Source organism: Oncorhynchus masou, chromosome 29 (genome assembly GCF_036934945.1).
Source record: "Oncorhynchus masou masou isolate Uvic2021 chromosome 29, UVic_Omas_1.1, whole genome shotgun sequence".
In the NCBI taxonomy this organism is placed as follows: Eukaryota; Metazoa; Chordata; class Actinopteri; order Salmoniformes; family Salmonidae; genus Oncorhynchus; species Oncorhynchus masou.
Genome location: NC_088240.1, coordinates 26,894,351 through 26,917,306, shown reverse-complemented (window position 1 = coordinate 26,917,306; position 22,956 = coordinate 26,894,351). Strand labels below are relative to the sequence as shown.

Here is a 22,956-nt window from a genome sequence, read left to right as displayed (position 1 = left end):
TGCACGAATGAGAAAACGGTCAGAGATAAACAAATGTGCATCTCACTGCATGCATATAACCCACATCTGACTGGAAGAATAGAAAGTTACATTTTATTAACATTGAAAACTGAACCACCTTATTGTCACTGATAGCCCCCATAGATACATTTCCTCATAACGAGAGACACGAGAAAGAAAATGCGCGATGTTGTGTGTCATCACACACATAAGACTGGTGCATTCCTTGGCTCAGCCGATATAAAACCGTGTCTGTAAAAATGAGGCTATCGTTACCGGGCGGCGGCCCTTTAGGCTACCGGGTAACCCCGGAGGACCTCACTCAACGCTTCCCATGTTTTTATTTTTTTCCACAGCTAGCATCGTTTTAAATGAACATCTTCTGACGCTCATCCTCGGCCGCGACTTACATGGGGTGTCCCTATTCCATGTATAGAACAGCCCCCCACGCCTCTCCTGGTGATGTCCAATCCCGTCCCTTGGGCTGCTTTGACGAGGGTACTTTGTAAAATATACTCATATATATACGCCCAGATGCTCCCTTCATGCTCCGAGTCTTCTCCAAGCTTACGCGGGAACTGTCTGAATTATCGGTGAAGTAGCTAACTAACTTACTCTCTGCTAAAATGGCACCCAAGAAGGACGCTAAGGCGGCACCCGCCAAGAAAGCCGAGCCTGCAAAGGCAGCCGCACCTGCTCCCGCACCCGAGCCTGAAGTGGTAGCTGCTCCCCCTGCACTTGACTTGTCCAAAGTCAAGGTAACTATGTTCTTTCTGCCTTACCCTGCCTCCCCTAGCCTATGCCCTGCATCCTCCCGCTACCCTATAGGGTATTTTGTCTGTCTGCAAAATAAAAATGTTGATTATGCTATTCTTTCATGAGTCCCAGTGTAATTTAAATATTTACATTTCCTAGGCTTTATTTGTTACTATGCTTCTTTATAGTCTCTCCGTTGCATATGTGTTTTTCTGAAGCTACAGTATGGTATGGTTGCCAGTGAAGGGCCTTTATCACTACATGCTTGATGCTACAATCATATGGACCTCGACTACATATTATATGGGAATGTAAATCCCTACTAAATTGAAATATACAAATTGATAACCAATATATTTGAGTGCTGTTAGGATATTGTAGGCAAATCTGACTTATTAGGCTACCTATTTCAACCTATGGAGTTACCACAGTCTTGAAATAGTTTAATCAACTTGAACAAAGTAGGCATACTGTTGTATTTTGACAAATAATTATGTTGGGATTATTTTGTCATGTTTTCCATAATGTATTCTATGGCAAATGTTTAGTGTGCTCTCTGAGACGGACCCTAATTCTGAAGCAGGATTAAAAATGTTGAGACAGAACCTCGGACAGCTCCGGAGACGCGGTGCTCTCGCTCATCTAAGCCACGCCCTATGCCCCTCGGCTCCCCTGATAGGCTGTACGAGTTTGTAACAAGGTGAAATGGCAATGGAACTTGTCACCAAATGTGGACATGTTCAAGTGTCTAAAGATGGACCTCAAAGACCGAGTACCATCATAAGAGTATAGCTGTGGAGCTAATTTTGTTTCGAGGATTTGTAGGGGTAATATTTCTTAGCTGATGGGTGCATAACTCTAACATTTTTTTACCTGCTTTCCACTGGGCCACGCTTGTTGAATGAACGTTGTTTCCACATAATTTCAACGAAATTACTTTGAACCCATGTGGAATCGATTTATGTCTTTGCAGAGTGGGATATGTGGTGTTTTTGTTGGATTAGTCCAATTTATAATCCAATTGACTGTGTTATTTTCAAGCAAAATCCAATTGTCAAAATAACCTACAATACAATCAGTATTGTTGAAGCAGCAATACAAGATTAAGAGATGTATATTAGGCTATATATCCCTTTTGCAGTTAGTCATTTGCAAAATTATTGTCAAATGTTTTTCTACATTGTAAGGAGTCAAAGGAAAATCTACTGGTACATAATCACTTGAAAATGTTATGTGTTTGATCTCAAGGTAGTGAGCCTAGTGTGTATAGCCTAGGCCTACTCCAACAGCCCAATAGCAGATGGCCTCACATTTTAGACAGTATGAGACCTAACGTAAAACTGGGAGACTATTGCAGACGGGTACCCCAAAACCCCACCCCCTTCTTATGGCACTCTGTTTCATTGGTGTGTGAGATGGACTGTAAAATAGTAAGGAGATGACCCAAGCCCCCTGTAAGTCAGGAAGTGGAGTTAAGTAAAGTGGAGTTAGCCTACTCCATTGGTATTCTTGCGATACCAAGACTCTCGTTCCAGAATCAGGTTTAGGAGAGAAACTGTTCTGGGAAGATATAGAAAGGCTGTAGTCAAGGCTACTCATCAATTTCCCTAGACAGTATAATAGGAGGGTTTAAGTCCATAGAAAGTCTCAGATCTGATATAGCAGACAGTGGAATTGTGCCGAGATGGTATTACTACACTGGCTGTAAATGTTCCAAAGTGGGCCCCCACTTTCTTTCAATGTTCTGATTGTTTTTCTCTGCTTTCCTCTATAGGTGGAGTTCACTCCTGACCAGCATGAGGGTATGTTCACTCAACCATATTACTAAGGGACAGTTTAAAAGGCATGTTAAATTATCTATTGTAAGTGTTTCTTAGGCCAATACTATAAGTTAAATATGTGTCTTGAAAATCGGCCATATTACTATTACTGTAAAAAATAATAATAACCTGATATCGCTGTCACTACTGTAAAACGTTATCACTATCACTGCTGTAAAAGAGATCACTAACACTGCACCTTCGCAGACCTGGGTTAAAATACTATTTGAAATCATTTCAAATACTTTTTCTGAGCGTTGCTGGCTGAATGGACCAATAGAATAATCCCAGAACCACAAACCTCGCTCACCTTGCACTCCAGGCAGGCTAGAGCAAAGATTTCAAATAGTATTTGAACCCAGGGCTGTAGCTCTGACGGCTAATAAAACCCACTATAATAAATCCACTTTAGGTCTTTTTACATAGTATTTATCCAACATGGATTAGCTGCCACTGATTTCTATCTCAATGTTACTTTTCCTACACCTGGACTAAGTAGTGTTTAAAAATATAACAAATACCAAACAAAATGCAATAGTAATATTTTGACTAGGCTTACTTTTGATCTGAATAACCCAAATAACTTGTAACATTAAACAACCTCGGGAGGGTATTTACAACTTAATATTTCCTATAGAGGTGAATGTTCTCAAATGACATGCACCTGCAGACAATCTCAATACATTTTCCAAAATTTCAATGGTCAATCCTCTAAGGTTCTCAGAACACAGTTCACCCCTCTATATGAATGTAAAAAAATTATGACTAAATTAACACTGGGCAAAAAAGCCTGATATATTTTATAAACAAACAACAAAACTATTCAATTAAATTCATGGTATCTGATATCTGTTTGGACCACAGATTACGGCACCACATATTAGGGCACCACTTGACCCGTTATAAACTGTCACAATCAGTTATAACCTGTTATAACATAAGGCTAGTTGCAGTCAACCGACCAAATCGCCCCCTAGTGGCCTCATGGGTGGAATGTTATAAATATTTGTAATAATTTCATAATTAATTAACATTATTTTTTTTTTAAACGCTGAATATCCGGTGTTTCTATGTTAATTGGTTTTGTGATATTACAGTATTCTGTGATGTACAGTACCAGTCAAAAGTTTGGACACACCAACTCATTCCAGAGTGTGCAAAGCTGAAATCAAGGCAAAGGGTGGCTACTTTGAACAATCTCAAATATAAAATATATTTTGATTTGTCACTTTTTAGCTTACTACATGATTCCATATGTGTTATTGCATAGCTTTGATGTCTTCATTATTATTCTACAATGTAGAAAATAGTCAAAATAAAGAAAAACCCTTGAATGAGTAGGAGTGTCCAAACTCTTGATTGGTACTGTATATAAAGTGTCATATTGGGATGCAAACTCAAAATTGAATACATTTCAACTCTATATCTGTCATGGTACAGGCATGCTCTTTTTTAAGCCCATAACCATGTGTTAAGCCCACCTTGATTTAGCTCACAGCAGTAAAATGTTTTAAAGTTGTCAAGCAATATGGAACATGATTTTTTTTTATCCATAGCCCTAATAACACATGTAGGATTTCCAATGTTTTATTCCATTCTCATTGACATTCTAAATGTCAAAGACTTAAATGCATCCTGTCTCATATTGTCACCCTTTGATAAAGCTGAGCTCATTACAAAAGAATGCCCTGGAGGATGCCAACTGAGTTCCTTTTTAACTCCTAAATTCGGAAATCCATAGTTGCTTCGCCCTCATGTTGATGCTAGCAAGCTAGCAAGAAAGCTTGGCAACAGCCAATCCAGTAGGGGCTGGAAACTATAGTGAGCTTCGATTGGTCAATAGTAACACGATGTTGTGGAATATTTGCATTATTTCAACTTTGGTCACCGCACCCTGTTCACGTCCATCGTCAGCAGGCGATAGCGCAGTCATCGCCCTGGCTGGTTGTTGGTTACGCTACTGTCAGCATTCTCTTGGTTTACTCAGTCCATTCACAGCATTGCCTTATAAAGGAGCGGGGGCTCATATTATCTCTTCAGTATCGATTCCAAGTTGGTCCCGTCCTGTGCGGCCCGCAAGAAATAGAGAGAAAGAGACAGCTGGGGCTCGCGCGAGCAGGAAATCACAATATAACTATTAATCTCTCAACGGATCACTTTCAATCGAGTTCCATCACAAGCCCATATAAATGTAAATTTCCATCATAAACCCATATAAATGTTTAGGCTCGGTAGGTAACTCTTGTTATCTTCTCCCCGTGCTGGTGTTCTCTCTCCCCATTGCACGTGTGCAATTGTTAGTGAGCAGTGGTGTAAAAGTCGTTTTTTGGGAGTATCTGTACTTTACTTTTACTATTTATATTTTTGGCAACTTTACATTATACTTCACTACATTCCTAAAGAAAAGAATGTACTTTTTACTCCATACATATTCCCTGACAACCAAAAGTACATTTTGACAGGAAAACGGTCCAATTCACACACTTATCAAAAGAACATCCCTTGTCATCCCTACTGCATCTGACCTGGCAGACTCACTAAACACAAATGCTTCCTTTGTAAATTATGTCTGCATGTTGAAGTGTACCCCTGGCTATCCATCCATTTTTTTTTTTTCAAAGACAATTGTGCAATCTGGTTTGCTTAATATAAGGAATATGTCATGATTTATACTTTCACTTTTGATACCTAATGACATTTTAGCAATTACATTTACTTTTGATGCTTAAGTATATTATTATATTATAGTATTTTACTGGGTGACTTTCACTCTTACTTGAGTCATTTTCTATTAAAGCCTTACTTTTACTCAAGTATGACAATATAATATTTTTTCCACCACTGTTAGTGAGGATGAAGAGTGAAGTGCGCACCCCACCAAGTAGATAAGTGCAACAGCTTGCTGCTGTGCAAGTGCGCATGTGCTGACACAGAAAGCAGCCCTACAAAGATATTTCTCTCCATTTACCTAGATCCATTCTCAAACATTACCTGCTCTGCTTGATTGAAATGATATATTTGGCCAGGTATCCCTTGTAAAAGAGGTATTCTGACCTCAATGGGACTTCCTGGATAATTATAGGTTAAATCAAATATAAACAGGAGGCAATTCTACATCAAGATACAATAATAAAAAGGATAGGACGAAACTCTCATCATTGATTTGAGATATTTACAATAATCCCTGCAAAAACACCAAAGACCAAATGGTCTGCATGTTTGTTTCATAGATCTCTTGGTTTGTTATAATAGCTTCTGTTGGCCTCTAGCCCAGGTACTCTGAGGATAATAACCCCCCCCCTCTCTCTCTCTCTCTCTCTCTCTCTCTCTCTCTCTCCCCTCCCTCCCCCTCCCTCTCTCTCTCTCTCCCTCCCTCTCCATCTCTCTCTCTCTCTCCCTCTCTCTCCCTCTCTCTCACTCTCTCTCTCTCTCTCCCTCCCTCTCCCTCTCTCTCTCTCTCCCTCCCTCTCTCTCTCTCTCCCTCTCCCTCACTCTCCCTCTCTCTTTCTCTCCCTCTCCCTCTCTCTCTCCCTCTCTCTCTCCCCCTCTCCCTCTCTCTCCCTCTCTCTCTCCCTCTCTCTCCCTCTCCCTCTCTCTCTCTCTCTCTCTCTCTCTCTCTCTCTCTCTCTCTCTCTCTCTCTCTCTCTCTCTCTCCCTCTCTCTCTCCCTCTCTCATCTCACCTCACCTCACCACACCACAGACTACAAGGAGGCTTTCGGTCTCTTTGACAGGGTGGGTGACTCTAAGGTGGCTTACAACCAGGTCGCTGATATCATGCGCGCCCTGGGACAGAACCCCACCAACAAGGAGGTGCGCAAAGTCCTGGGCAACCCCTCCGATGAAGGTAAAACACACGCATATACAATACATAAACGGATACAAGGACACACAAGTGCAGGCATACACACACGCACACACACACACACATACACAAACGGATACAAGGACACACAAGTGCAGGCATACACACACACACACACACACATACACAAACGGATACAAGGACACACAAGTGCAGGCATATGCACACGCACACACACACATACACAAACGGATACAAGGACACACAAGTTTGTCCTTATATAGCACACTAGGGAAGAGAACATGTCCTTCAGTAAGTAACCACACCATAGAGATAGATAGAAGACAAAAGACGGTTTTGGTATGGGCTGCGCCATTGAGGACTTCCACCATTTTGAAGTAGTCAACTGAGTAGGACTTTCTATGGGTTAGGAAAGGATCATATAATTCAACCGAGGTTATCAGGAGGGATCAGCCAATGAATTATACTCGTGAGCAAACATTCCACAACTGCAGGTGGCAGTAAATCGCCAACCTTGGCTTTATACCTGTTCAAACAACATACTTCGGAGGTAGTATGCACCGTTTCAGTTTGTTTGCCAACTCATAGAAGTAGTAGAAGGAGAAAGCTGACTACCGTTGCTGCTCGTGTTCTCACAGACGCCATAATGGGACAGATACAATGATGCGATGTCTATCATAGTCAATGGACTAGGCTTTGGCATTTGTCAGATCCATTTTATAGCACATTGTAACAACTCAGCACCTGTCATGATGGATAGATCCCTCCATTGGTGGTGTTAAGCCTGAATAGCTGACAGAACCCTCCATCGGTGCTGTTAAGCCTGAATAGCTGACAGAACCCTCCATCGGTGCTGTTAAGCCTGAGTAGCTGCAGAAGGTCTTTGAAGTAGGGTTACAATAACTGCCAGTGTGAAACGTGATATACCTTAACTTTTTTCACTATGTATGTACAGTATCTTTGTAAATTATTTTTTACCATTATTTAACTAGGCAGGTTGGTTAAGAACAAATTCCTACTTTCAATGATGGCCGAGGAACAGTGGGTTAAGTGCCTTGTTCAAGGGCAGAATGACAGATTTTTACCTTGTCAGCTCAGGGATTCGATCTTGCAACCTTTCAGTTACGAGTCCAACGCTCTAATCATTAGGCTACCTGCCGCCCCATCTATGTATGTACTTATATTTTGACACACTCACTCACTCACTCACTCACTCACTCACTCACTCACTCACTCACTCACTCACTCACTCACTCACTCACACTCACTCACTCACTCACACACACACACACACACACACACACACACACACACACACACACACACACACACACACACACACACACACACACACACACACACACACACACACACACACACACACACACACACACACACACACACACACACACACACACACACACACACACACACACAGAGTTTAGCCTCAATGGTATAACTGCTAGTAGTGTATTGTATGATGTGGACCAGGGTGAAGTTGCCCACACACTGATCTGGAGTCAGTTTGTCATATTCCCCACTAATGTTTAAGGTTAGGATAAGGGGAGAAAAAGCTGATCCAATGTCTGTACCTAGGCGAAACTTCACCCCGGAACGTACTGTATACTTATAGTGCATTTCCTCTCACTCTGGCTGCCCACAGACATGGCCGCCAAGAGATTGGAGTTCGAGGCCTTCCTTCCCATGCTCCAGCACATTGTCAACGACCCAAACAAGGGAACCTTCGATGACTACGTTGAGGGTCTGCGCGTCTTTGACAAGGAGGGCAACGGCACCGTGATGGGAGCTGAGCTGCGTATTGTTCTTGGAACACTGGGTGAGTGGCTGCCTTGGTTTAGTTGTAACATGAAGTGTGTGTGTATGAGTGCATGCGTTCCTGTCTGCGTATATTATATGACACCAGACCAGCTGGTGACCTGACCTCTCTCACCTCTCCCTCCCTCTAGGTGAGAAGATGAGCGAGGCTGAGATTGATGCCCTCATGCAAGGACAGGAGGATGAGAATGGCAGTATTAACTTTGAGGGTAAGCTTTCAAGTCTTCCAAGTATTAGGTCACATCCCAAATGGCACCCTATTACATATAGGGAGACATTTTCGTAGTGCCAAACCAATGTCAAACAATTACCATAAACCTCATTATAATCTGGCAGCGTGATTTGATACTTCTCTTCAACAATATGCATTATAAGTCGGTGACTTCCCACTGAGCACAGACGTCAGTTCAACGTCCAGTTTTGATTTCAGTTTATGTGACAAAACAAGCAAGTATAGTGTAAAGCAGTGATCATCAACTGGATTCAACCATGGGATGATTTGTTCTTTCATGGAAGGTCAGGGGGCCTGAACATAATGACAAATCATTTGTAGATTGCAAATTGACTGGAAGAAGCTCAAACAGATATATTATTTGACTAAAACATAATTTCAAACTTTGCATACATTTGTATACGATCACATTGATTCTATATTATGTGTGGGAATACTTTGGAAGATATTTCCTAAATTAAAATCACTTGGAGCTGATTTGCTGGTGTTTTTACAGTCTTTAATGTCCAACAAGTAAAATATATATATATATATATATATATATATATATATATATATATATATATATATATATATATATATATATATACATATATATATACATATATATTTTACTTGTTGGATATATATTTATATATATCTATATATATATATATATGCGCTTACTCACTCCTCTGTTTCAATCTTTTTTATTTCCCCTGTGACCACCTCCTAACCCCCCCTCCTTTGCCTCCCCTCACTCCTCCCTCCTCCTCAACCCTGCAGCCTTTGTCAAGCACATCATGTCTATTTAAGGATCCTCCAGCTGCAGTGGCTAACGAGGAAGCTAACGTGTTATCTGCAGACCCAACGGTGTCAGGACATCCACTCCCCCACGGTTCTTCACCACCACCGGATAAAGAGACAGGGGGAAAATGGACTATGAGATGTAATTTTTGTTGTTAGTTTCATTCTTTTTCTTTTGGTCTGACTCCGACCTCCGACTCTGCTCTCTATTTTCCTCCATTGGAAGCTGTCCTTTTTTCTCTCCAGCCAACCGTCAGATGCTCTTGTTGTCTTGTCCCCTGGTATGCCTCTCCACCGTGGGTCGGTGAGGGAAAAGAGGTAGGGATGACTCACTGAAACGTTGCAGTAGTTAAGCTAAACCTTCCATCACTTACTTACTGCCTGGATTGGGCCAGTAGAGGTGACTGGCTTTGCTCAAGACTGGCCATCAAAACTCACTCTCCCTATCTATCCCCTCAGTCTTCATTTATTTATCTCCTCTGCTATTTCACATAATAAACTTTTCAAAAACCCTCTGGTGTCGCAGCTCTTATTCTTTGCTCTGCGGGAGAGTGCAGACCGTGAGGTTATGTCCCAAATGGTACCCTATTCCATATATAGTACACTACTTTTGACCAGTACCCAATAGGCTGCCCTTTGGGATGCATCTTGAGTGTAGCTACAGGGTAGAGGTTAAAACAGACCAACACTGATGGTGGCCTAGCAGCCGAAACATTTGTTTTCTTGTTGCATCTCAAATAATGATTAAAAGATTTAAAAAACGTGTCACTCTCTTTTTTTAAGTATGGGTCCTGCACTTTAGAGGGGGGTAACCAAGGTTATTATAGTTTTTATTTTATTTTTATATTATTTTTATATATATTTATTTCTATTAGTTTTAAGATTTTTATTTGAAATTCAGTTTCAGATCCACTTTACTAGATTTTGTTTAGTTAAAGTTTTACAAAAACATTTTCTATTTCATTTCTCTATTATTTTGTTTCAGTTTTAGGGACAGAAAGAAGCCTAAGGCTAGGAGCCTTTTATGTTTTGTATAGTGTTTGTGTTTTTTGGGATGTCATTTCTTGCCACTGTGGGGCAGTAATGCATAAGGTGATGGGTCAGGTCATAGGTTCGGTTTAAAGATACAGTCGTCGAGATAATGTAGATCAGGGGTTCTCAAACCTCTCCCCAGAGACCCCCAGCCGTTCCATGTATTTCAACTATTCCACAGGTAGCATACCTGATTCAAAATGTCACCTAATCATCAAGAGCTTGACTGGGTGAATCAGGTTGGTTTGTTCAGGGTTATAACAAAATTGTTAAACATCTGGGGGTCCCAGAGGAGAGGATTGAGAACCACTGACGTAGATGCACAAGTTAACAGTAATAGTGGGTCAATTTCCACAACAACCAGAAGCGTTGAAGTGCGAAACTAAACTTCTCCACAGTTTTGGTCCCGTAGCTACCATGTTGTAGCAGCATGAAGTGCACCCGTGCACATGCACAGATATTATGCGTGAATGTGTGATAGCAGTCTTGCATCTGCTCATTTCAATGGATGCGTTCGAGCGGATCCTTTTTGTCAAGTCGGTGGACCCTTTCGAAGTTTGTTGCATTCTGGAGATAAAAAACAGGTAGACTGTCACGCCCTGGTCTTAGTATTTTGTGTTTTCTTTATTATTTTGGTCAGGCCAGGGTGTGACATGGGTTATTTATGTGTTGTGTTTTGCCTTGGTGGTTTTGTAGGTTATGGGATTGTGGTATAGTAGAGTTGTCTAGCTAAGTCTATGGTTGCCTGGAGTGGTTCTCAATCAGAGGCAGGTGTTTATCGTTGTCTCTGATTGGGAACCATATTTAGGCAGCCATATTCTTTGAGTATTTTGTGGGTGATTGTCTCTGTGTTTGTTAGCACCAGATAGGGCTGGTTCGGTTTTTCATGGTTTTGTATTGTTCGGCATTATCTTTATTAAAGATGTATCACGATAACCATGCTGCATTTTGGTCCTCCTCTCTCTTTCAACACAAGAAAACCGTAACAAGACTGAATTAACTTTACTAAAAAGCGTGATCAAAACTCATGAAGTTTTGTCTGCAGTCGACTGGAGGTTTCTGCAGCTGCTCTTCGCCAACGTCGTCCTGCAGCCATCGCCTGCATTGTGGGAGACTTTGTCAACCAGTCATTAGGGTCATTTTGTTTGACCCACGCAAACGTGACCAAAGACATGACTCATTGTTTTTCATGATTTGTTTTTGTATGTTTAAGTTTACTATAATAACATTGGTGGTAACTATAAGTTCAGCAAAGTTTGGAAGTACTCAAAACGAGAGTGTTCTTCGTAGTTTTTTTATTGTCATTAATTGTTAAGAGCATTTTTTTATTAGTACCTTATCAACAGGAGAAAAAACTGTGTACATCTAATTTGAATGACATTAACAGTTGGGGTAGAGGATAGGAGATAGGGGGATGCAGAAAGTACATAGAAGCAAACAAACATCAGGAATACTAGGAGAGGAAGGAGGGCTAAATACCACAATGGCAACAGAAAAAATACACCGTAACACTTTATCAAACAGATGCAACAATATTTGTTGAGTTTCCTTTTTTAAGTTTGTTTATATGAAATGTATTTTTTAATGCATTTTCCCCCTTTATTTCCCCACCCTAAATGTTTTACACAAAACAAACTTAGCATCTAGAAGTGAACTGTAAGGACACAGGGTCCAGAGTTCCACAGCTGCTTCCTAAATCGAATATTTAAATAATAGTCATAGTTTCATTCACAATATTGTTCAGACAACTGCAAGCCCTCTTGAGTGCATTCTCAGCCTGCTCTAAGAGCCTTGGGTTGTTCATCAAACACTATGGACTAAAGGATCTTACAGCCATCCAATGCCTACTGTAGCTAGTATTCGTGAATGGATCGTGATCACAGCTTCTGTGAGCTTTCAGCTACATCAAAGTTTCTTTTGAACTGAGATCTGTGAGATGAGAATCACTGCAGCATCCTCTTAAACTTAACCAGGACTGGCAAACCAGCCTTCTAGAAGAAAAACTCCCAGAGAGAACTAATTGAGAGTAGCATTATTTAGTACTCTGAAAGTAAAATATATTTTATAATCAGAAATATGTCATGTGTATCTGAGAATTGTATTATGGCATTGCCATTGCAATTTTATGTTGGGACTCTTAATATGAAACTACCCTTTCCAGACTCACCTGCGTGTGAGGAGGATTCACGGGAGAGATGTGAGTGACAGAGAAGAGAAGTAATGTAGCCTAATGTGTTGTGCTACTAAAGTATGTGCTGCTGCAACTTGGAATGATTCAATTCTAAAAAATATCTTGATTGTAACCTGACTCATCGAAATCCACGGACTCTCGGACAAGGTAGTTAGATAGTTAAGTAACATAGAGTATTAAATGTACCCTAACTAAGTAAAATAAGCCTTGTTCGAGCCAGAATGGCCCACATGGGCAGGAGCCTAACTCCTGTTTCTGTAGTGTGAGGCAGCTTGATGTACAAGTACACCCCCTGGACAGGAAGCTTGTCTGCCACAGGGCCTTTAGTACTCTATTGCAGGCCTGAAAGATGCACTTCTTAACAATATCAGCACAGTTGTCTGAAGTCAACTTCAACAAGCATAACATACTAGTCAACTAATATCTACAAAAACATGAAGAAGTGTTCATATCTTTATCCAATGATTCAGTAAATAACTTACTCAAATCCTTTTATTTGAAATAGAAAATAGCCTCTTTCCATAACTAGACTTGATACATGCTCATCATACCATTATCTAGTGCTTGCAGTAATGCAATTGTACAGGTATAAGTTAAACTTAAAGGAATAATCACTATTTTAAAATAGTTTTTTGAAGAGATGTTGTTGCTGACAAAGAGCTGGCATATATATATATATATATATATATATATATATATATATATATATATATATATATATATATATATACAGTACCAGTCAAAAGTTTGGACACACCTACTCATTTAAGTTTTTATTTAAAAAAAACTATTTTCTACATGTTAGAATATTCGTGGAGACATCAAAACTATGAAATAACTCACATGGAATCACGTAGTAACCAAAACAGTGTTAAAAGCAACTCAGAATATATTTGAGATTTGAGATTCTTCAAAGTAGCCACCCTTTGCCTTAATGACAGCTTTGCACCCTCTTGGCATTCTCTCAACCAGATTAATCTGGAATGCTTTCCCAACAGTCCTGAAGGAGTTCCCACATATGCTGAGCACTTGTTGGCTGCCTTTCCTTCACTCTGCGGTCCGACTCATCCCAAACCATCTTATCCTTCTTGGTCAAATTGCCCTTACACAGCACGGAGGTGTGTTTTGGGTCATTGTCCTGTTGAAAAACAAATGATAGTCCCACTAAGCACAGACCAGATGGGATGGAGTATTGCTGCAGAATGCTGTGGTAGCCATGCTGGTTAAGTGTGCCTTCAATTGTAAATAAATCACAGACAGTGTCACCAGAAAGCACCCCCACACTATCATGCCTCCTCCTCCATGCTTTACGGTGGGAACCACACACATGGAGATCATCCATTCACCTACTGCCATGTCTCACAAAGACATGGCTGTTGGAACCAAAAATCTCAAATTTGGATTCATCAGGACAAAGGACATATTTCCACAAGTCTAATGTTCATTGCTCATGTTTCTTGGCCCAATCAAGTTTTTTCTCTCTTTAATGGTGTCCTTTAGTAGAGGTTTCTCTAAAGCAATTCAACTATGAAGGCCTGATTCACACAGTCTACTCTGAACAGTAGATGTTGAGATGTATCATTAACTTGAACTCTGTGAAGCATTTATTTGGGCTGTAATTTCTGAGGCTGGTGACTCTAATGAACTCTGCAGCAGAGGTAACTCTGGGTCTTCTTTTCCTTGGGCGGTCCTCGTTAGAGCAAGTTTCATCATAGTGCTTGATGGTTTTTGCAACTGCACTTGAAGAAACTTTCAAAGTTCTTGACATTTTCCGGATTGACTGACCTTCATGTCTTAAAGTAATGATGGACTATCATTTCTCTTAGCTTATTTGATCTGTTATTGACATAATATGGATTTGGTCTTTTGCCACCCCTGCCTTGTCACAACACAAACGCATTAAGAAGGAAAGAAATTCCACAAATTAGGCACACCTGTTAATTGGCACACCTGTTCTTTGGCACACCTGTTCATTGGCACACCTGTAAATTGGCACACCTGTAATTTGAAATGCATTCCTGGTGACTACCTCATGAAGCTGGTTAAAATAATGTGTGCAAAGCTGTCATCTAGACAAAGGGTGGCTACTTTGAAGAATCTCAAATATAAAATACATTTTTATAACACTTTGTTGGTTACTACATGATTCTATATGTGTTATTTCAACATTTTGATGTCTTCACTATTATGTAGTAAATAGTATTAAAAAAAAATCAAATGTAATGAATAGATGTGTCCAAACTTTTGACTGGTACTAAATATATAATAGTTGTTTTAATATTTATTATATATTGGATGTTGGACAAGCATGATTTGCCTCAAGGATGCTTGATGTATGGTGAATATTGAGTCTGGCATCCATTCACTTTACTGAGAAAAACAAGACGTGTTGGCAAGTAGGCACGGGTATTGTATGGGCATGGCCACGTGACTTTCTACCTATGGCAAGAAAAAGCTGCTTCTAAGCACTGAACAGAGACCACCCCACCCTATACCTGGCCCTTACCCAGATTATTTTGTGCAAACAGCTAAAGCCGATTTGGGGTCAGTGCTTCGACACCACCTAACTATTTATATACCTGTCTATCTGTCTATCTGTCTATCTGTCTATCTATCTATCTATCTATCTATCTATCTATCTATCTATCTATCTATCTATCTATCTATCTATCTATCTATCTATCTATCTATCTATCTATCTATCTATCTATCTATCTATCTATCTATCTATCTATCTATCTATCTATCTATCTATCTATCTATCTATCTGCAGCATAAATAAATAAAAATACACCAAATACAGGTACTTGGAATGGAAATATCAACAAAAATGGACCAAAAGTACTTTCTAAATAGTCTATAGTTCCCTCAGGGTTGTTGTTGTTGTTTCTTCATTTATCATGATGACATAGGGCAGGGTAGGCAGCTCCATCGGGCGGCGGATATGAGGCTGCTGCAGGATGGCGGTGTCTGAGTGTCTGGGCTGGGGTTGATGAGTAGCAGGGTTGAGGAAGTCTGAGGGCTGGGACAGGGTGAGGGAGTCTAGGGTGGACTGGAGGTCGGGTGGGGCGAGGGTGTCTGGGATGGACTAGCAGGAAGAGTAGAGGCTGAGTGGAGGCAAAGGGAAGGTGTCTGGGGGCTGAGCAGTCTACAGGCAGAGTGGGGTTGAGGCAGGGTGGGCTGTTCGGTACCCGAGGCTGGAGGTGGACTTGAGGGAAATTGAAGGCTGGGTGGAGGCTTGATGAGGGAGCCTAGGGTGGACTAGAGGAAAGTGAGGGAGTCCGAGGCTTGGGGTCAGGTTAAACTGGAAGCAAGTTGAGGATGTCAGGAGTCTGGGATTAGTCGTCTGGAGGCAGGGGAAAGCGTCCGGGGCTGGGGTGAACTGGAAGGAGACTGTAGGCAGGGGTAAGGTGTTCAGGGCTGGGGTGAACTGGAAGGAGACTGTAGGCAGGGGTAAGGTGTTCAGGGCTGGGGTGAACTGGAAGGAGACTGTAGGCAGGGGTAAGGTGTTCAGGGCTGGGGTGAACTGGAAGGAGACTGTAAGCAGGGGTAAGGTGTTCAGGGCTGGGGTGAACTGGAAGGAGACTGTAGGCAGGGGTAAGGTGTTCAGGGCTGGGGTGAACTGGAAGGAGACTGTAGGCAGGGGTAAGGTGTTCAGGGCTGGGGTGAACTGGAAGGAGACTGTAAGCAGGGGTAAGGTGTTCAGGGCTGGGGTGAACTGGAAGGAGACTGTAGGCAGGGGTAAGGTGTTCAGGGCTGGGGTGAACTGGAAGGAGACTGTAGGCAGGGGTAAGGTGTTCAGGGCTGGGGTGAACTGGAAGGAGACTGTAGGCAGGGGTAAGGTGTTCAGGGCTGGGATGGACTGGAGGGAGACTGTAGGCAGGGGGAAGGTGTTCAGGGCTGGGGTGAACTGGAAGGAAACTGTAGGCAGGGGTAAGGTGTTCAGGGCTGGGGTGAACTGGAAAGAGACTGTAGGCAGGGGTAAGGTGTTCAGGGCTGGGGTGAACTGGAAGGAGACTGTAGGCAGGGGTAAGGTGTTCAGGGCTGGGGTGGACTGGAAGGAGACTGTAGGCAGGGGTAAGGTGTTCAGGGCTGGGGTGAACTGGAAGGAGACTGTAGGCAGGGGTAAGGTGTTCAGGGCTGGGGTGAACTGGAATGAGACTGTAGGCAGGGGTAAGGTGTTCAGGGCTGGGGTGGACTGGAGGGAGACTGTAGGCAGGGGGAAGGTGTTCAGGGCTGGGATGGACTGGAGGGAGACTGTAGGCAGGGGGAAGGTGTTCAGGGCTGGGGTGGACTGGAGGGAGACTGTAGGCAGGGGGAAGGTGTTCGGGGCTGGGGTGGACTGGAGGGAGACTGTAGGCAGGGGGAAGGTGTTCAGGGCTGTGGTGGACTGGAGGGAGACTGTAGGCAGGGGGAAGGTGTTCGGGGCTGTGGTGGACTGGAGTGAAACTGGAGGCATGACGGGGTAAGGGGGGTCCAGGCCTGGGGGATATGGTGGCTGGAGGAAGGGTGTAGGTGTCCGGTGCCTGGGGTGTCTGGGTGCCTGGATATCTGGGCTGGGATTGTCTGGAGGCAGGGTGGGGGTCAAAAGATCCATGTTGAGGTTGTCAAGGCTCTCACAAACCCTGCATGGTTAGGGCAGCGGTGACATCGTCAGCCAGAGTGGCTAGCTGTGGAGGCTCCAGCAAGTTGATCCTGTCGGGGGAGGACAGGTGGCTGTGGCGGTGGGGGGACAGCGTCCCTGACACGCCCGTTCCCGGTGACTGGGTCATGATGATCTCCGCCCCGTGGTCCACCCGGGCCTTGGCCGTGTCATGGAACAACAGTTTGTGGCTCTCGATCTACAAGGAGTTAGGGTAATTGAGATAGATGGGAGGTACACACACACAGGTTGGGGATATGCACACACACACACAGGTTGGGGATAAGCACAAACACACAGGTTGGGGATATGCACAAACACACAGGTTGGGGATATGCACACACACACACACACACACACACACACACACACACACACACACACACACACACACACACACACACACACACACACACACACACACACACACACACAGGTTGGGGATAAGCACAAACACACAGGTTGGGAATAGACACACAGATGCACACACACATGTGAGGGATACCCACACAGATGTCATATGGAGGGTTTGAGTGGTGCTAACCTTGGAGGAGACTGTTTGAGACTGATGTCCGACTGATCAGTGTGCGTCCCAAATGGGGCCTTATTGCCTTTATCGAGCACTACTTTTGACCAGAGCACATAGGGCCCTTTAAAGGAACAAGGTGCCATTTGGGACTCTCACAATCTTCGTTGTGATGAGGTGACAGTATGATGGGACTTACCATAATGAGGCCTCCACCAGGGGTGTGGTGTGCATTATCCAGGGAACCCACCTTGGGCTGGGCCTTGTCTTTGAAGTCCAGCTTCACATTTTCTATGCGCACGTTACCTCCCCCTAGTGGAGCAGATGGAGAGAGGGAGAAAGGGGGCAGAGGGAAGGGGAGAAAGACCCAAGAAGACAAGGGTAAGATGATGAGAGAGAAAGAGAGAGGTGTTCCAATAAATCATTATACTTTATCATCAATAATTAGTCAAACCAATGAAAAGACAGACGAGACCCTTAGTCCTTATCAGGATTCCCATTAGCTGTTGCCATGATTATAGTCTTCCTGGGGTCCATACCCTGCCAATATATCACTTGATAATGTAATTGAAAAGGTGCTTCAGAAATAAATCATTACCTCTATGGGTTAACTAGGACACAGGGAAATTCAGACATTGTCATCCTACAAGACACATTGTATAGAGGAGACGGACCCGTTCGTTGCCATCTAGGTTACAGAGAACTGGTAGTCCCATCTACCAAACTACCAGGTGTGAAACAAATCAAATTGTATTAGTCACATACGCCCGAATACAACAGGTGTACCTTACAGTGAAATGTTTACCTACGAGCCCCTAATCAACAAGGCAGTTAAAAAAATAAGATCAGCTAGATGCAGGCAAGAGTTTGCAAGGCGATATTGAATGTGTCACTAACATTTTCCTCTCGGCCTGTGTGCACCTACACTGTAAACTTTCATTCATAGGCTAGGTTGTAGCAACCTCATGATGGGTTTAGGGAAAATTTGAGTATCATGTAGTAGCATAAACCTATCGATGTTACATTGAACTGGGTGAATGGAATATTAATGGCAATCATCCATTATGCTGTAATAGAAATAAGGCCATGCTCATGAGAAAAAAATAATCGTCCTGCCTCATCTTAAACGGCATTGACCACCACTGATTTCCTCAGTGAAAACCATGTTCTGAGCAAATGTCAAATTGGCTTTTTACCAAATGACTGTATGACTGACCACGTATTCACCATGCACGCCCTAAATGACTAACAAACAAACCAAAGCAAAGGCAAGATCTTCTGACATACGACATTATAAAATCCATGTACACAAACAACAAGTGTGCTGTTAAAATAGGCAAAAGGCACACATTTCTTTCCACAGAGCCCCGCCCTCTTTAACATATATTTCAATGAATTTGCCGAGGGCACTAGAACAGTCTGTAGCACCCGGATTCACCCTACTAGAATCTGAAGTCAAATGTCTACTGTTTGCTGATGATCTCATGCTTCTGTCCCCAACCAAGGAGGGCACACAGAAGAACCTAGTACCAAGTCAGACCTGCGCCCTGACAGTAAATCTCAGTAAGACAAAAATAATGGTGTTCCAAAAAACGTAAAGTTACCAGGACAACAAATACAAATTCCACCTAGACACCGTTGCCCTAGAGCACACAAAAAAGTCCTCAACCTACATCAGCACTATAGGTAACTTACACAAAGCTGTGAACGATCTGAGAGTCAGGGCAAGAAGGGTCCTCTACGCCATCAAAAGGTACATAAAACTCAACATCCCAATTAGGACCTGGCTAAAAATACTTGAATCAGTTAAATAACTCATTGCCCTTTATGGTTGTGAGGGCTGGGGTTCGTTCACCAACCAAGAATTCACAAAATGGATCAAACACCAATTTGAGACATGTACAACGTAAAACACCAAAAAGGCACACAGAATAGAATTAGGCCAATACTCGCTAATGATCAAAATCCAGAAAAGATCTGTTAAATTCTACAACCACCTAAAAGGAAGGTGGTGATTCCCAAACCTTCCATAACAAAGCCTTCACTTAACCTAGAGAAGAGTCCCCTTGGCAAGCGGGTCCTGGGGCTCTGTTCACATACACAAACAGACCCTACAGAATCCCAGGACAGCAACAGCAACAGTAACACAATTAAACCCAACCAAATCCCGAGAAAACAAAAAGATAATTACTTGACACATTGGAAAGAATTGACAAAAAAACAGAGCAAACTGGAATGCTATTTGGCCCTAAACAGAGAGTACACAGTGGCAGAATACCTGACCACTGTGACTGACCCAAAATGAAGGAAAGCTTTGACTATGTACAGACTCAGCGAGCATAGCCTTGCTATTGAGAGAGGCCACTGTGGGCAGACATGGCTCTGAAGAAAAGACAGGCTATGTGCACACTGCCCACAAAATGAGGTGGAAACTCAGCTACACTTCCTAACCTCTTGCCAAATGTATGACCAATTAGAGACACATATTTCCCTCAAATTACACGGACCCACAAAGAATTTGAAAACAAAATACAACTTTAATAAACTCCCATAACTCTACCCACATGTACATACTACCTCAACTAACCGGTGCCCCCGCACATTGACTCTCTACCGGCACCCCCCTTTATACAGTATAATGTTATTTTTTATTGCTGCTCTTTATTTACTTGTTACTTTTATCTCTTATTTCTTATCCATATTTTTTAAAACTGCACTGTTGGTTAGGGGCTCGTAAGTAAGCATTTTACTGTAAGGTCTACACCTGTTGTATTCAGCGGCATGTGACTAATAAAATATGATTTTGATTTGATTTGATCAATTGGGTGAAATACCAGTGTGCATCACAGCAGCAAGATTTGTGACCTGTTGCCACAAGAAAAGGGCAACCAGTGAAGAACAAACATGATTGTACATACAACCCATATTTATGGTTATTTATTTTCCCTTTTAAACTTGAACTATTTTCACATCTTTGTAACTCTGTACAGAGCCATACCATGACATTTGAAGTGTCTCTATTCCTTTGAAACTTTTGTGAGTGTAATGTTTCCTTGACATTTTTTATTGTTTATTTCACTTTTGTTTATTATCTATTCCACTTGCTTTGGCAATGTAAACATATGTTTCCCATGCCAATAAAGCCCTTTGAATTGAATTGAGTGTAGCAGTGTGAATGTATTATATTAACAATACTGATACTGATCATCAGTATGACCACCAGATGGCGGTGTAGGACTCTGACGCAGCAGTCAGTCACCACTCTCTCAGAGCAGGGGGGGATTTGTCCGCATCACACACTACACGTGATTTACTTACTGTACGTACGCATCCTAAATGGCACCATTTTCCTTATAGTGCACTAATTTTGACTACAGCCCATACCCATATGTCTCTGGACAAAAGTAGTGAATTATATAGAAAATAACCTCACACTCAACGTCAACAAAACAAAGGAGATGATCGTGGACTTCAGGAAACAGCAGAGGGAGCACCCCCCTATCTACATTGACAGGACATTAGTGGAGAGGGTAGTAAGTTTTAAGTCCCTCAGCGTACACATCACGGACAAACTGAATTGGTCCACCCACATAGACAGTGTTGTCTATGTGGAGCTGTGAGGGGAGCTGTGAGGGGAACGGCACTGCAGTACCTCCAGGCTCTGATCAGGCCCTACACCCAAACAAGGGCACTGCGTTCATCCACCTCTGGCCTGCTCGCCTCCCTACCACTGAGGAAGTACAGTTCCCGCTCAGCCCAGTCAAAACTGTTCGCTGCTCTGGCCCCCCAATGGTGGAACAAATTCCCTCACGACGCCAGGACAGCGGAGTCAATCACCACCTTCCGGAGACACCTGAAACCCCACCTCTTCAAGGAATACCTAGGATAGGATAAGTAATCCTTCCCCCCCCCCCCTTCAATGATTTAGATGCACTATTGTAAAGTGGCTGTTCCACTGGATGTCAGAAGGTGAATTCACCAATTTGTAAGTCGCTCTGGATAAGAGCGTCTGCTAAATGACTTAAATGTAAATGTAAATGTTGTGAAGAAGGCGCAACAGCGCCTCTTCAACCTCAGGAGGCTTGTCACCAAAATAAATTTGGCTTGTCACCAAAAGCACTCACAAACTTCTACAGATGCACAATCGAGAGCATCCTGTCGGGCTGTATCACCGCCTGGTACAGCAGCTGCTCCCCCACAACCCTATGGCTCTCCAGAGGGTAGTGAGGTCTGCACAACGCATCACCGGGGGCAAACTACCTGCCCTCCAGGACACCTACACCACCCGATGTCACAGGAAGGCCAAAAAGATCATCAAGGACAACAACCACCCGAGCCACTGCCTGTTCACCCTGCTATCATCCAGAAGGCGAGGTCAGTACAGGTGCATCAAAGCAGGGACCGAGAGACTGAAAAACAGCTTCTATCTCAAGGCCATCAGACTGTTAAACAGTCACCACTAACATTGAGTGGCTGCGGCCAACATACTGTCTCAACTCCAGCTCACTTTAATAATGGAAATTGATGTAAAATGTTTTATCACTAGCCACTTTAAACAATGCAACTTAATATAATGTTTATATACCCTACATTACTCATCTCATATGTATATGTACTGTATATACTGTACTCTATATCATCTACTACATCTTGCCATCTTTATGTAATACATGTATCACTAGCCACTTTAAACTATGCCACTTTTATGTTTACATACCCTACATTACTCATCTCATATGTAAATACTGTACTCGATACCATCTACTGCATCTTGCCTATGCCGTTCTGTACCATCACTCATTCATATATCTTTATGTACATATTCTTCTATCCCTTTACACTTGTGTGTATAAGGTAGTAGTTGTGGAATTGTTAGGTTAGATTTCTCGTTGGTTATTACTGCATTGTCGGAACTAGAAGCACAAGCATTTCGCTACACTCGCATTAACATCTGCATGTGACAAATACAATTAGATTAGATTTGATTTGGATATAGGTATTATTGTTCCATTTGAGATGCATCCTATGATGCTCTATCACTCTTTCCTTTATCTACAGTCAGGTAGAAGTCTAATTCCTATACAAGCCCAACATGGTTCTAGTGCTTTGTAGATTGACTGTAGGTTCCCATATATCTCAACTGTCAGTGTGGGGTGACCCAGGTAGATAAGATCAATATTTTGTCCAACTTTATTGTCCAAGACAGAGAAATATGCCTTGGACATACAAGCACTGCTGCTCCAATATAAAATACACATCACATAATACACATCACATAAATAATCAACAGAAACACATCACATACACCTAT

At 42.5% G+C, this 22,956-nt stretch overlaps 2 protein-coding genes across 2 annotated transcripts in view; one reads left to right on the top strand and one right to left on the bottom strand.

Moving 5' to 3' along the window:
* The first annotated feature begins 540 nt into the window (after nucleotides 1-540).
* On the top strand, nucleotides 541-9,766 carry LOC135519279 (myosin light chain 1, skeletal muscle isoform-like). Its single transcript, XM_064944421.1, has 6 exons — nucleotides 541-758; nucleotides 2,531-2,558; nucleotides 6,278-6,421; nucleotides 8,064-8,237; nucleotides 8,368-8,445; nucleotides 9,234-9,766. Exons 1-6 carry the CDS (start codon nucleotides 627-629, stop codon nucleotides 9,260-9,262), a joined length of 585 nt encoding a protein of 194 aa, XP_064800493.1. The 5' UTR covers nucleotides 541-626; the 3' UTR covers nucleotides 9,263-9,766.
* A 1,798-nt stretch (nucleotides 9,767-11,564) lies between these two features.
* LOC135519278 (microtubule-associated protein 2-like) overlaps nucleotides 11,565-22,956 on the bottom strand; it is a 147,604-nt gene continuing 136,212 nt past the window's right edge. Inside the window, 2 exon segments of the mRNA XM_064944420.1 lie at nucleotides 11,565-17,318; nucleotides 17,845-17,957. Coding sequence (XP_064800492.1) covers nucleotides 17,094-17,318; nucleotides 17,845-17,957 — 338 coding nt within the window. The 3' untranslated portion in view covers nucleotides 11,565-17,093.